General features: G+C 37.7%; 1 protein-coding gene across 3 annotated transcripts in view; it reads right to left on the bottom strand.

The window, feature by feature from the left end:
- Nucleotides 1-15,916, bottom strand: part of LOC106880317 (histone acetyltransferase type B catalytic subunit) — a 180,190-nt gene extending 164,274 nt beyond the window's left edge. For all 3 annotated transcript variants that reach the window (XM_089349335.1, XM_089349334.1, XM_089349336.1), the window contains exons 1-3: nucleotides 15,779-15,916; nucleotides 7,438-7,515; nucleotides 5,185-5,260 (exon numbers count right to left, since the gene is read on the bottom strand). In XM_089349335.1, coding sequence (XP_089205461.1) covers nucleotides 5,185-5,260; nucleotides 7,438-7,515; nucleotides 15,779-15,785 — 161 coding nt within the window. In that variant the 5' untranslated portion in view covers nucleotides 15,786-15,916. The remainder of the gene's footprint in view (nucleotides 1-5,184; nucleotides 5,261-7,437; nucleotides 7,516-15,778) is intronic.
- Nucleotides 15,917-16,127: the final 211 nt, after the last annotated feature.

Genomic DNA, 16,127 nt, shown 5'->3' with positions numbered 1-16,127 from the left:
ATATCTTAGCAATGCATAACTGGGCATCTGTCACATAACTGGTACCTGTGCTGGTGGCATGTATAAAGCGCCTTTCGAGTGTTGGTCCTCATGGAGGCAATGTGGCTGATGCCAGTGTCACGTAATTAGCACCTGTGCCAGTAGCTGTAAAAAGTACCTTTCAAGCATTGGGCCTCACAGAAGCAATGACAAATGACTGAGACCTTTGGCAATATGTTGTGCTTCAGAAGAAGAGCCACCAAGTCAAGTGAAATCATAGTCGTGGCAGATACTGGTGTTATGCAACTGGTATGTAAAAGCATCCATTGCACTCTTGGAGCGGTTGGCGTTAGGAAGGGCATCAAGCAGAGTCTGGTGCAGCCCCTCAGCTTACCAGCTCTGGTCAAACCGTCCAACCCATGCCAGCATGGACAACAAAACATAAAATGATGATGATTACATATATACACATGCACTTTGTCTGTTACAATGATGAAGGCCCCTGTTGGTCTGTCAATGGAACAGCCTGCTCATGAAATCAATGTGCACTCCACAGACATGGACAAAGCTAGCCCTTTGAAATACAGGTACTATTTATTTTTGCAAGCTGAGTGGACAGGAGCAACATGAAATAAAGTGTCATGCTCAAGAACACGTTGCTGGGAATTGAACTCATGACCTTATGAATGTAAGCCGAATACCCTAACCACCAAGCCATGTGCCTTCACACACACATAGAAATAGAGATGTGTATAAATGAGGGGCTTCCTTCAGTTTTCATTTACCAGATCTACCAACAAAGCTTCGGTCACTAGAAGACACTTACATAAGGTGCCACGCAGTGGGACTGAACCTAAACCATGTGGTTGGCAAGCAAACATCTTACCACATTCCTGTGCTTACACACACACACACTTATAAATATTCATGTAGAAAATTGGGGTATAAACATCAAAGAATAAAAACCACAGTAATTAAGAGCTCAAATAACTGGCTGTTAAACCCTAATATAGTTATGTATCACAATTATTTAATTATACATTTTTCTGCTAGATTAAGTATGATATAAAGGTAAATAACAATAAGTATAGCCACTAATACTAACTACTATGCTATACATTAGATAACGTAGCCCTAGATACACTTTGTCTGAATATAAGGTGGAATGCTCACAGCTGGATCATAGGTGTATCTGGATTAGGACTGACCTGTGGCTAAACAACAAAAGCAACTAATACTAATTATGATACTATACATTAAATAATCTAGTCCTGGATGCACTATATCTGAATAAAAGGTCAAATGATAATCACTAACCCCAAGGTTTTCTAATTTTTTATTATTTTCAAAAGGAATTAAAACAATGTGTTTTATTTGGTGTTAATACACTAACAAATTCTGCCAAGGTCGACTCCACCTTTCATCATTTTGGGGTTGATAAAATAAGTACCAGTGAAGTACTGGGGCTGATGCAATTGACTTACCCCCCTCTCCCAAAATTGCTGGCCCTCTGCCAAGATTTGAAACCTACATACAGTGACTTACACTTTTATTCTAAAGTGAATTTCAAGAACTGTTAGTTATTTATATCTTGCAGCTTTATGTATCATACTGCACTATTTCAGTAGCATGTTATCCACTGTTTAGTTGGCACTGTGCTCCAACCACAAAACCTGCCAGAAGCAAGCGGTAGGCTGTTGCTTAAGAAAACTTCTAAGTGTTTAATCATAGCCTTACTCACTTCACATAATGTTGTACAGAAGTCAATCTCAGCTTCTTCACCCTCTTCCTCGTTATTATTCTTATAATATTGCTTACATTGAGTTCCCAAATCAACAATTTATGTGTGTAGCTACTGTTTAGCCCCAAAATAGCACAGAAATCAGTTATAGTCAAAGGCATTCCAGCCATGACTATTCAGAATTTTAATTTTTTTTTCAGACCATTGTATATTCATGACTGTATATCAGTCATTATCCAGTGTCCTCTCACAGGGAAAGGAGAGTGGATTTAGCTGTTATTTCTAACAGGTCAAACAAGCACAATGAAACTCCTTTGGAAGAATGATATTTCAAACCAAAAGAACATATGACTGCTCATTAATATTGATTAATATGCAATATTTTGTTATGTTTCTTTTATGTTCAAAATTCAAATCCCAACTGAAGACTAAAAGAATGCACATGTTTTGTATTTGTTGAATTTTGAGATGGTGATTCTACCATTAATGACACACACACACACACTGATTGTGGTACACTTCTTTATGAATTAAATGATTTGTTAAAGTCTTTCACTAATATCTGTAGCTTTCTCTGAGAATCTGGTATTATATATTGCAGTAAAAAAGGGAGACCCAGGAAGACATGGGATGACCCGTCGAAGGCCGACTTCAAGACGCTAAGCCTTACAAAGGAGATGACAGAAGACTGAGATACATGGTGCATTGCTGTATTTGAGGATCTGCCCACGACAACAAAATTGAGATCCTAAAACCAAGGTGCCATGTAAAAATGCACTGGTGATGGTACCATGTAAAAAAGCATGCAGTACACTGTAAAGTGATTGGCATTAGGAAGGGCATCCAGCCATAAAAACCATGTCAAATCTAACTATGGAACCAGGTATAGCCCCTGGTCTTGCCAGTTCCTGTCAAGCTGTCCAACCCAAGCTAGCATGGAAAATGGACTTTAATGTTGGTGATGGTGGCAGTAGGTTCATGTGTACGCTTGTCAGTGTGCTCTTGTTCAGTATGTGTGGAACTGTTAATTAGACAGGCAACAGGAAGGGCAGCTGTTGAAAATCTGCTTCAACAAATTCTGTCTGACCCATGCAAGCGTGGAAAAGTAGACAGTAAATAACAGTGATGATCTATTTTTAAGGTGGTGAAGATGCATGTGTGCTTTTTTCAAATGGATAAAAGGCAAAAGTGACATTGGTTAACTCAGAATGTCAAGAACCGGAATGTATATGGCAAGGCATTCATTCTATATGATGGAAACCTCTATAATTCTATCAGGGGTTGACATCTTTACCACCATTTTCATTCTTTTCCAACAAATGTATCTATGCATTCCCCTGTAGCAAGGCACTTTCTTTCCTTCCATTATACATTAACTTACCACCTAGCATAAAGCCAGCTCCCTTAGTTGAAGGCCTTGTCTTGCAAGTTACTTGGTAACCTCAATGGTGCCAGTGCCAGATGAAAAACACCCAGTACACTCTGTAAAGTGGTTGGCATAAAGAAGGACATCCAGCTATAAAAACAAGGCCAAAGCAGATACTGGAGTTTGGTGCAGTCCTCTGGCTTGCCAGCTCTTGTTGAACCATCCAACCCATGTCAGCAGAGAAAATGGATTTTAAGTGGGGATGTGATAATAATCACGTACAAGAGACCTCTATCAGCTGGCAAGTTCTGCACAAATCTTTTCAGGTACTGACAACAGCTTCCCAATTGACTTCCCACTTCCTTCCAAGTCCAACACAATCAATGAAAAGGACCAGTGAGGTTATTGAAATGCTGAAGTGGAAGCATGTAGATGTGTGCTGAGTGCAAGAGGTAAGAAGGAGGGAAGCTTCAGCTAGGTTCCTGACATGCAAAAAACAATAAAACACAGTTACAAATACTTTTGGGTAGGCATACTTTTGGCAAAAAAAATGGGTTGATAGACTAATTGTGGCAGAGTGTGTGATAGGATAGTTAAGCTGAGATTAATCTTAGATAAATCAACAGTAAAAATAACGCCCTAGTACATGTTAGGCCCTGCTCCTTCATTCATTCTGCTCCATCAAGCATTCTCCACACCTTATTTCCCTTACACCCAGCCCTCCATCACTCATCTATTAATGGCACTACTTGGTTGCTGAGACAATCAACACATATTATTCCCCTGCCCATTCTATGTGCTATCAATCTCCCAGCCCTGAACTACTGCCATCCCTCGTTCTCATTATTCTTCCTTCTCTTCCCACACTATTTACACCTATCACCTCTTTTCTGTGGCTTCAGCACTCTCTCTGCTACACTCCAATTTATATATCTATCATTCTCAATGCCCTTCCATATCTACCATCACCCCACCCCCACTCACTGTAACGACCTTTATGTACTTCATCTCTCTCCTCACCACTCATATATCTTGCACATCATCTCCCTACCTTCTGATCTAACCTCCTACCTGAGCCATTTCTATCTTTTACCCCCGTTCCCCTCTCTGCATATTGGTATTTCCCATCTACCTCACCTCCACACTTATTAACCTCTACCCCACCTCCACCATTTGTTACTCTCCCCTTCACACCTTTCCAAAACTACTACCACCACCGACTCACTGCCTGTATCCCCTTTTATGCTTACCTTGTAACTTGAGAGTTCGCTCTTGCACCCCACCACTACCATCTTTAACTTCTTTCCAGCTACTCCTATGATGATACACAGACACACACATGAACACAAATGAATGCATGGAGGGCTAGAGTTTAGATCAGTGGTTCCCAAACTTTTTCAGGCTGCTGCCCCCTTGATACTCAAGCCACATTCCTAGACCACTTTCTGCAGTAAATTCAAAACAAATGCATTTCACAAATAAAACTTAATCCATTATTTTAGGTATTCTTTTTAACATCCATTGCCCCCCTTTTGGCACCCCATTATTGCCCCACTTATCTTCAACACCCCCATGGATATTTCCACCATCCTCATGAGGACAGTACTGCCCACTTTGGGAACCATCAGTTTAGATCCTTCAACAGACACAGTGCTGTGTCTTTAGAAATAACAATAACTTGGTTGACAGCGACAGTCGTCGTCGTTTAACGTCCGCTTTCCATGCTAGCATGGGTTGGACGATTTGACTGAGGACTGGTGAAACCAGATGGCTACACCAGGCTCCAATCTGATTTGGCAGTGTTTCTATAGCTGGATGCCCTTCCTAACGCCAACCACTCAGAGAGTGTAGTGGGTGCTTTTACGTGTCACCCGCACGAAGGCCAGTAAGGCGGTACTGGCAACGGCCATGCTCATCTCGCTCGAGAAACCTCATGTGTCACCCGCACAAGAGCCAGTCCAGGGGCACCAGCAACGATCCCGCTCGAAAAACCTCATGTGTCACCCGCACAAGAGCCGGCCCAGGTGTTAGTAAAGATCCAACACTTGTTTCAAAAACAAAAGAAAAAGATGAAAACTAAGATAAATGCCGTACTTACTGGTCACCAAACAACTGATGTGTCATATCAGGTCTGAAAGTAATGTCTTCATTTTCTACATCTTTTTTGTTTCGCACTAAAATCAAGAAAAAGATATCATAAATAGATATACAGGCTTCACTTCTTGGTATTTGTATGTATGTGTGTCACAAGAATTCTGCTGGAATAAAAATAAATGTAGAAAGGAAATTGTTGTGTCGACACCTCCAGGCGAAGAAGTAGGATCTTCCAAGACATATAAATAGAGGTAGTCTGGCCGTGGTAGTGTGTTGGGTAGCAGTTGTATAGTGGTTGAGTAGAGATCATCCGAAGGTGCTAGATAGCAGTAGCGTTGAGACATAACAGAAATATGATGGAATAATTAAATAGTTGAATATAATAGCATCAATTCTCACTCCTGATACTGTCATATTCTCTTTCTCACACACTTCTATATTAATTGTGAACACAGGTATAGCTGTGTGGTAAGTGGTCTGCTTCTCAACCACTTGGTTTCAGGTTCAGTCTCACTGTGTGGCACCTTGGACAAGTACCTTCTACAATAGTTCTATGTCAATCAAAACCTTATGAGTGGATTTGGACAACTAAAAAAAAAAAAAAAACCCCAAAAAATCCCTCACCATATGTATGTGTGTGTTTCCCTCCAACACTGCTTCACAGCCATTGTTAGTTTGTTTATGTCCCCTAACTTAGTGGTTTGGCAAAAGAAGCTAGTAGAAAAAGTACCAAACTTGAAAAAAGGATATGTATTGGGGTTGATTTGATTGACTAAAAAAAAAAAAGAAACAACTTCTTCATGGTTGTGCCTCAGCATAGCCACAATCCAATGATGGCTGAAACAAAAATGTAGTGGCATGCTGCATCAAATAGTTGAATAAAATGGATACAGACACAAGTTATACTGTACATTATTACATTTTTTTTTTACATCCATTGCCCCCTTTATTGCCAACGGGCATGTAGCATAGTGGTTAAGAATGCAGGCTACTAACTCCAAGATTCTGAGTTCAATTCCAGGCAGTGCCTTGAATGAATAAATAACAACAACATCATAAAATACCTTGGGAATGAGAACCCAGGGTTGGGTTCAAAATTCCACCAGCAAACCTGATGAAGGCTGGAGAGTAAATCAGCCGAAACGTTGTGGTAAAAACAAACAAGATAAGGACACATATCCATCCAATGTAAATAATGTACAAAATTCCTCATCTCAAAAATACAGAACAGTATAAGTTATACTGGCTAAGTAATAAATGGTGTACTTGGAAATGTTTTTCCAGATTTATCTATATGCTATATAAAAGTAAACAGAATCTATGAGTGTAGCTGTATAAATAAGTGACCTTCATATTATGAAGGTCAAATATATATAAGATGGAGACAATGTATTGCTTAGGTCAATGTAAAGGGAACTTTTTAAAAACCAGTAGAGATAGCCAGACATTATCTCATCATCATCATTTGGTATCTGCTTTCCATGCTGGCATGGGTTAGATGGCTTGACTGGAGCTGGTGAGCTAGAGAACTGCACCAGGCTCCAGTCAGTTTTGGCAATCTGGCAAGTTCACATCAGGAAAAACCTGTTTGACACAGGGTTAAGTATGAAATCAAATGGTTAAAAAGAGAAAATACAAGTTTTAATGTAGTAGCTCTTAAAGGAGTTTCTATTAACAAAGTCCATAGTCTATAAACAGATTAGATATAATTATTAAATACATACAATATTTTATATAATACACTTACATTTTAATTCAAAGAAAGAAAAAGGTCACTGAATAATCTTTACATATTATAACAATTTCTTTGTGCATCCAGTCACAATGCTTATGAAAGCAATCAATGATGCAAAATGCAAGCACATAAAATACCTTTTTAGGTAAACTAAATGCTGCATGCAGTTACTTCCCTTCAATAACGTGAAGTTATTAAATTATTTTCATATTTCCGAACAAACAGTTGAAATAGCAACCAAATTACCTTAGACTACACCTGTATTACAAAGGGAAAGGACATAATGCAACATAGTTATTGATAGAGAAAAAAAGAGAGCATAATCACACTCTGATAATATATCAACTTAGGGTTAAACAACAATAACTTAAATTCTCAGGACAGCAGAATGGTCCAGACCTAGAATACTTATCATACTGTACCTCTACGCTTAGAAATTTATTGAAAACACTTGAACATGTTTATCTAACAACAACATCAACAGCAGAAAGATTTAACAAATTTAGAAGAATTTATACTCACCAAGCTTAAAATGAATGACATCATTTGAACAGCATTTGTAAGCTTCAAGCTTATTTTTCATTAATCCTGATGGTGCACCTTTAAAAAGAGAAAAATGTTATAACAGACAAGTTATTCATTACATGCAATCAATATCAGAAGTAAAAAGTAATAAATTTAAGATGATTCTACTCTACCACACTGGCTCCACATGGCTTGGCAGAAAGGTGGGTTTTTTATACTCTCACCCAAGAATAGTTAAGTTGATTACATTAACCTCAGTGCGCAACTGGTATTTATTTTATTGACCTCAGCACATAATGATGGATGAAATACCTGGAGTACTAACAGTTCTGCCAGCTTGCCATCTTAAATAACTATAACGATAATAATAATCATCATCCTTTCTACTAAAGGCACAAGGCCTGAATTTGTTTGGGGAGGGGACTAGATGATTACATCAACCTCTCTATTTCATGAGTCCCTATAATAATTTTTAAAGGGAAATTAAGTTTTTGCTTATTTATTGTTGTAGTGATAGAATTGGTTAAATAAGATAGCAGTATGAGGTTTTATCATGGGTCCTGTTGCATAACCCTTTAGCATTTAAACCAGCCATATTAGGCCCAAAATGTTTTGCCTGTTTTGCGTTCAAACCGACCAGATCTAGTTTCTCACACTTACCCAACAATATTATTCTAAAAATAAGCACTCACATTAAAATCTCAAAGCTACAAGATAATGCATGATTAATTCAAAACAATGGGAATTTATAAGCATTACATTTATAAGCATTACATTTAACTGAATGCTAAAGAGTTAAGATATTCTCAGATTGCTTCATACTGTGATGATAATCACTACCAGCAGAATTATGTGAAATCACAAGAGTCCTATACAAATGTATACTCTAACCATCTATTATAAAAAATGGATGAAACAATTTAATCAACAACTGTGAAATACATGCTACAGTCAGATACTCTTTCTCTGGCGTTAGGAGGGGTATCCAGCTGTAGAAGCCATGCCAAAACAGACAATTAGAACCTGAGAAGCTCTTGTCATACCATCCAACCCATGCTACCATACAAAACAGATGTTAAATGGTGAATATGTTCATGACCGTATGCAGTAGTTAGATTCAATCAAGTTAATTTTAGCCTTTCTACAGATAACAGGTGATGCAAAGGTTAGTGAAATAAATTGGCTTGCAATGTTTAATTTTGAACCTGTTGTTCATGAGTTCAAATCAACTGAACTGATCTGCTTTTTATTTCTCTGTGGGTACTCAAAAAAGTCATCATCATCATTTAATGTTTGTTTTTCATGCTGGCACAGGTTGGATGGTTTAACAGAATCTTACAAGCTGCAAAACTGCATCAGGCCCCAATGTCAGCTTTGGTATGGTTTCTACAGTTGAATGTTCTTCCTAACAGTGGTACTGATGGAATGCTGAGGCCAAGCCTTGTAGAATAGATAGAATAACAAGGAAATGAGCAATTAACTTTAAGGTCAAGAACCCAAACTGCATAACTACAGACATCCTTTTGTTTCACAGGGAATAATGATGTCAGCTTGAGTTGGCCTGGCTGACAGTAAGTTCTGAGCTAAGCTCAAGTTTATAAAGCTTGTGGTTTTGTCCTTCTATACAAAAAACAATTTCCTCTATGCCAGCATAAAATAATGAATGTAAAACAGTGCATATTATTAAGTTATATCTTTGCATTAGTCACACAATACTCATATTAGATGAGCTGGTACACATCATCATCATCGTTTAACGTCCGCTTTCCATGTTAGCATGGGTTGGACGATTTGACTGAGTACTGGTGAACCAGATGGCTACACCAGGCTCCAATCTGATTTGGCAGATTTTCTACAGCTGGATGCCCTTCCTAACGCTAACCACTCCGAGAGTGTAGTGGGTGCTTTTACGTGCCACCAGCACGAAGGCTAGTCATGCGGTACTGGCAAAGGCCACACTCAAAATTGTGTATTTTACGTGCCACCTGCACAGGAGCCAGTCCAGCGGTACTGGCACCGATCTTGCTCAAATGTCTTTTCACGTGCCAGGAAAGTGAAGCTGCGGCACAAGTGTCAGGAAAGCGACACTGGTAATGATCATGCCCGAACGATGGTGCCAACACCAAACCAAATATTGATTTCAAATTTTGGTACAAGGCCAGCAATTTCAAGGGAGGGGGGTAAGTTGATTACATCAACTAGTGTTCAATTGGTACTTATTTTATCAGGCCCAAAAGAATGAAAGTCAAAGTTGACCTCGATGGAATTTCAATGCAGATATCATAAAGACAGATGAAATGCTGCTAAGCATTTTGCCCAGCGTGCTAACGATTCTGCTGGCTTGCTGCCCTACAAAGAAACAAATATTAAAATGATGCCAACTGTGAATGATGAATACCTCTTATCAAATGTGGTGTGGCTGTGTGGTAAGAAGTTTGCTTCTGGGTGCAGTCCCATTGTGTGACACCTTGGGCAAGTGGATTTGGTAGATAGAAACCGAAAGAAGCCTGTCATATATATTCTTTTCTTTTTTATTTGTTTCAGTCATTTGACTGCAGCCATGCTGGAGCACTGCCTTTAGTCGAACAAATTGACTCCAGGACTTTTTCTTTGTAAGCCTAGTACTTATCCTATCGGTCTCTATTACTGAACCACTAAATTACAGAGATGTAAACACCAACTTCAGTTGTCAAGTGATGATGGGGGGGGGGGGGGGACAAACACACACACATATATGACCGGCTTCTTTCAATTTCTGTCTACCAAATTCACTCACAAGGCTTTGGTCTGCCCGAGGCTATAGCAGAAGATACTTGCCCAAGGTGCCACGCAGAAGAACCGAACCTGGAACCATGTGGTTGGGAAGCAAGCTACTTACCACACAGCCACACCTGCACCTATATATATGTGTGTGTGTGTGTGTGTGTGTTTGTCCCTGACCACCGCTTGACAACTGGTATTGGTGTATTTATGTACCCGTAACTTAGTGGTTCAGCAAAATACTGACAGAATAAGTGCCAGACTTAGAAAAAAAAATAAAAAGTACTGGGGTTGATTCATTTTACTAAAAATTTCCCAAGGTGGTGCTCCAGCATGGCCACAGTCTCATGACTGAAACAATTAAAAGACAAAAAGAAAAAAAAAAAAAGAACTAGTGCAATACATAGTCAACTGCTTGACATTTTAAGATCTGAGATGACCATTAATAAATAAAAAGTTTTTTTCTCAGAAAAAATACCTGATACCTATTCAAGCCCCAGTGTGGTTGTGTGCGTAAATTGTTTGCTTTGCAACCAACTGGCTTTGGGTTCAGTCTTACTGCATGGTACCTTGGGCAAATGTCTTCTGCTATAGCCCAGCACATATCAATGGTTTGTGGGTGAATTTGGCAGATGGACACTGTAAAAGTGACTTTTGTTTACACCCCAACCCATAACGTAAAAGTTTGACAAAAGGAGGATGACAGATTAAGTACCAGTCTTCAAACAAATGAAATAAAAAACATATCAACCCAACTCTTCAATATAATACTCTAGTATGGTAGTCCCATGACTGAAACAAGCAAAACACACACATACAAGTGGGTGAATAAATGAATGACAGTAGCACTCAACACATTTAATTAGAATTTAATATTTAACCCTTTAGTGCTTAAACCGGTCATATTCGACCAAAATATTCTACTGGTTCTATGTTCAAACTGGCTTCTCACACCTACCTTGCAATGTCACTTTAAAAATAGACAACCACATCATTGATATCTCAGAGCTACAAGATAATGTGAGGTTAATTCAAAACAAGGTAAATAAATAAACATTACACTTGACAGAATAATCTGAATGCTAAAGGGTTAATAAGATGTTGATCCAGCTCCACATTACTTGAAGTTTCATCAATGTAAAACATAACCACATAATCAGATGTTTGGAGTTGGAGTGGGAAAAATTCAAAAGAATTTTTAAAATGGCTTCCGAGTGAGACTATTCAAGCCTCCATCAGGACATGTGGGTGCTTTATTTAGTCAGAGACAAAAGTTCTTTCATGGTAGAGCAGACAAGATATTGGCATCAGTTAACCTACTTTCTGAAGCAGTGACATTTTAGCAACAACAGCAACCAGGTGGAGATGTAACAAGATTGATGGTGTCAGATTACAGGATACAGACTGATGCCAACATCCTGCTGGTTCTACCATGTGGATAGCTAACACATCTGCATAAGCTGAACTGACCAATGGAAGTCTAAATATTTTCATCAAGAAGCCATTTTAAGATTTCTTTTGAACTGTTTCCACTCTCATTCCAAACATAATGTGGACATGTTCTACACTTATGAATCTAAGCAATGTGAAAGCGAGTCAACATGTCTTATAACTATATCTTTTACTTGTTTCAGTCATTGACTGTGGCCATGCTGGGACACTGCCTTGAAGAATTTTTAGTTGAATGTATTGACCCTAGTACTTATATTTTTATAAACCTGGTGTTTATTGTATCAGTCTCTTTTGCCGAACCGCTAAGCTATAGGGACATAAAAACACCAGCACCAGTTAAAGTAGTTGTATGCTGTCAACCTAATGTAACAGTCCCCTGAAGGGAATAATACTACTGTTGGTTAGACCTAGGAAGCTGCACCGCTTCTTGTTGGCCTTGACACATTTCCTGTGTCTTTATGTTGTCCTGTGTCAAGGCCGACAGGAAGTGGTGCAGCTTCCTAGGTCTAACCAACAGTAGTATTATTCCTTTCAGAGGACTGTCACATTAAGTTGACAGCATACAACTACTTCATCGTATCACTACTGCATAAATCTGAGAGAGTTAGAAATGTATTATTTCTATATCAGCGCCAGTTGTCAAGTGGTGGTGGTGGACAAACACACATATATACAACGAGCGTCTTTCATCTACCAAATCCACTCATATGGCTGTGGTTGGCCTGAAGCTAGAGCGGATGACACTTGCCCAAGGTATCATGCAGCAGGACTGAACCTGGAACCATGTGGTTGTGAAGCAAGCATCTCACCACACAGCTGCTTCTTATCTCTCAATCGTTTTTTTTTTGTACTCTTGTGAACTTCCCTGCCCACTCACCCTGTTCAATCTTCTGTACCACTTCACTTACTATTCACCTCCCAAAACCTTGTGGGCATGCCCTGGCGCATCTTCACCACTATCTACTTTTTCTCTTTTCTTCAGCTAGGGTAGCCAGGTATCTCTGCCACAGCAAGACACATGTTTCTGTCCCTCTATCATACTTTAACATCACCTGGCACAGAGCTACTACCCTCACTACCACTCCCCACCTCAGTTGAGGGCTGTTGTCATCCTAGTTACCTGGTGACCTCATTGGTGATGGTGCAACATTAAAAAAAAAAATCCAGTATACTCTGTTAAGTGGCTGGCATTAGGAAGGGCATTCAGCCATAGAAACAAAGCTGATATGGAACTTGGTACAACCCTGTTGCTTTCCAGATTCTTTCAAACCGTCCAACCCATGCCGACATGGAAAACAGATGTTAAATGATCATGACTAGAGGCTAAAATTTCATATACTATTACCCAAACCACACATACTTTATATATTGTGTGTTCACCAGTATGCTGCAATTTAGCATGGTGGTGACGACTCCCTCAAAGAGCTGGGTGTTAAAATACCTGAAAGTCAGAGACAGGCGAGACAACTCGTCCCTAATCCCATTCAAGAGTGATGGATACTGATATTTTGCAATTTGTGTGGCTTATCAACATCACGTACCTGAATTGAACTGAGAACGAGCTGAATCGCCCGTCTGCAACTATATACAAATAGTGTAGAAACCATTTGCTGGAAAGCCACGATGATGTATACTTAAGATTAATTTCAATAATGAATTAAAAGCAGCGCTAGTGTTGTAAACATTATTGACTGCACATACTCAATGTATGTGTTTTGCTTGTTTACCAGTATGCTGCGGGATAGCGAGATGGGGTTGATTCCCTCAAAGGGCCGAGAGAGTCAGTCAGAGTCTGCCGTTTCATTCTGATGATGGTCTCTTCGTATCCCAAAAAGTTAAGTCCAAGCTTACCTAACACCCAACTTAAGAATATTACTAAGACACCTCCTATCCTCATTATTAACAAGACACGTTATTAGAGAGTTGGAGCAGTTCGCGTACACATTCACAGACGTCTAGTTATGTACTTTATAAATAACTGTAAGAGATTATCCAGACGACAGAAACTTCTTATCCAAGATATAAAATAAATCAATAACCATCAAAGAAAAATAAGTTAAAAATAAACTAAAAATGCTTCAGATTATATATATATATATATATATCGAGATTCAATCAGAATGTGTAGAGAGTACTCCTACTGTGCTCTCTACATATTTTTGTCAATATTAATAGTATAAATACAAACACACACACACACACTTTTTTGTTGTATATCTTCGACCTTTTCATATAAATATATTTTTGCGTAGACAATCAAAAAAATACATGCACATAAATGTAAACAACATAACGTCTATAGAACAGATATTTTCATTCAATCCGTTGTTTGACTTTCTCCTACATATATGGCCTTTCGTACTTCTAAAAACGCAATGGTTTCTTAGGGTAGTTTTGATATGATTCGTGAATGTGAGTTGTTCTTGACAAGATATTTTAAAAACAATTCAGACGAGTTATATAAACAGGCTAGCTTTGTAAGAAATATCTCAATCGCAGAATATACGAACACATTAACGAAAGTAAATAAAAGCGCATTGAATAACGAAAGTAGTCATATGTTTATTTTACAGGTAAAATTTCTAAATATCCAAATGATTAAAATATAGTTACAAATACGAACAAAGCATATTTGTATACTTCAAATGCAAGAGAAATACGCAAAATAAATAAAATAACTTTTAGACACCATGTCCTATTTACGATGTGGAATAACTTTTTGAAAGATTAAAATTTTTACCTTCAACATTTAAAAAATAATGAACTATATTAATCGTAATAAAATATTTTTCTCTCGCTTTGCATATTTCCACGAAATAAGCAAAACAGACTTAATAGCAGTTATGTATGTTGAAATATATATTCTGTAGTCTGTTTTGTATATTTTGTGTATATTGAGTTGTGCATGAATTGAACATAACGAAAGCACGTAAAATATAACCGCTGAATAAACACAGTCGATAAATACCTTCAGTTTTCACAGAAAGAAGAAAACGAGAAAAAGCTAAGCTTTAATAGGAAATTACAAACAAAATATATTTATATACTTTTTGTATATCTCCGGTCAGGATTTGAATGGAATACATTGAGAAAATGTTCTTAGACGTAAGAATCTCGAAAGAACGTTCCTGTAAAAATTTGGAATGTCGTCGGTTTAAATTTTTTAAGAGTGAGAATGTCATTTCACATGCATTATATTATTCTATACTTATTTTTAAATAGCTGGTTATCATTTGAATTGAAAATATTGAGACCGAAAGGAGTACAAGACAAAAACTTTCACTTCTCTCGTTACTTTCAATATAGAAAGTGAAACAGTACTGTACAGGTATTCTACAATAGAGTCGACTGGAGTTGCCAATTGTCCAGACTGTCTTTTATTATTATTATTCTTGTATATGAACTATCAAATACTAACTGGAGCCAAATTAATATGTTTATTCTTTAATGAAAAAATATAAGGAAAAGAAAAATACATTACAATAAATGATCTTATAACTAATATTTCAAATGTAGTACGGAATACACAATGGTAGGATAATAAACAAAGACCAAACAAAGAAAAAGAATTAACAGAAAATCGACAAGTATTTTCTATGGCATTTAGTTGAAAAATGGAAAGTTTAGAGCTATTATTGACAATAAAGTACTATATGTGAGAATAAATCAGAAAATCGCACCAAAATTCGGTAAATTCTAATCAAATATAAAAATGATAAAATACGCAAGTATCTCTTTGTATGGTTGGCTTGTCCACATATAACATTAAACACTATTAGAATTACACAAATGTTGGACGTATGAATTTAATATTATAAAAAGAGCGTAGCTTTAATTCTTGGCACACCTAATTAAAATTCTATTGAACGATTATGATCTAGAAATAAGTTGATGTTAAATACGTGGACATTGTCAATCTCTTTAATACAATAAAAACGAAAACGCTTCGAAGAAAAATCTGGTAAGTTCTGTAGCATTAAGTAAAGATTTTGCTCACAGATTGAGATCATTTACGTAAAGCACGAACATATTAGTGTTAATGAATGCATATACATAGATATCTCTTGGGTAATTTGACTGAAATTTAGATTCAAAAGCTACGACATGGAAATATAGAACCACTTACCCGCCATTTTGCATTCCCGCGGTACCAGATTTAAGTGAAAAAAGTAGCCTCGTTTTCAATGGAAACGGCGGGCGACGAGAATGAGCGTTATTGAGAGTTATTCCCCATCCACTGCAAATTAACGGGTTCTTTTGGAGCGAGTTCACGGTGGGGGAATCACTCACGCTGGTTATTTAACTCGTTTTAATTACCACATGCAAAGACATTCCGGAAGAAGCGGGTGGTTGTGATTTCTTTTGCTTAAGAAAAGGGGATATTACCTCGACTATTTTAATTTAGATTAGAATTTTCTTGGCTAGAATAAATTTGAGTAAGGCAGGATGAAAGAAAGTGAAGTTTCCTGGAATAG

This window comes from Octopus bimaculoides, chromosome 3, assembly GCF_046866305.1.
Source record: "Octopus bimaculoides isolate indiv1 chromosome 3, ASM4686630v1, whole genome shotgun sequence".
NCBI classification, from domain to species: domain Eukaryota; kingdom Metazoa; phylum Mollusca; class Cephalopoda; order Octopoda; family Octopodidae; genus Octopus; species Octopus bimaculoides.
Note: the sequence above shows the minus strand (reverse complement) of the source record. Positions and strands in the feature narration are given on the sequence as shown.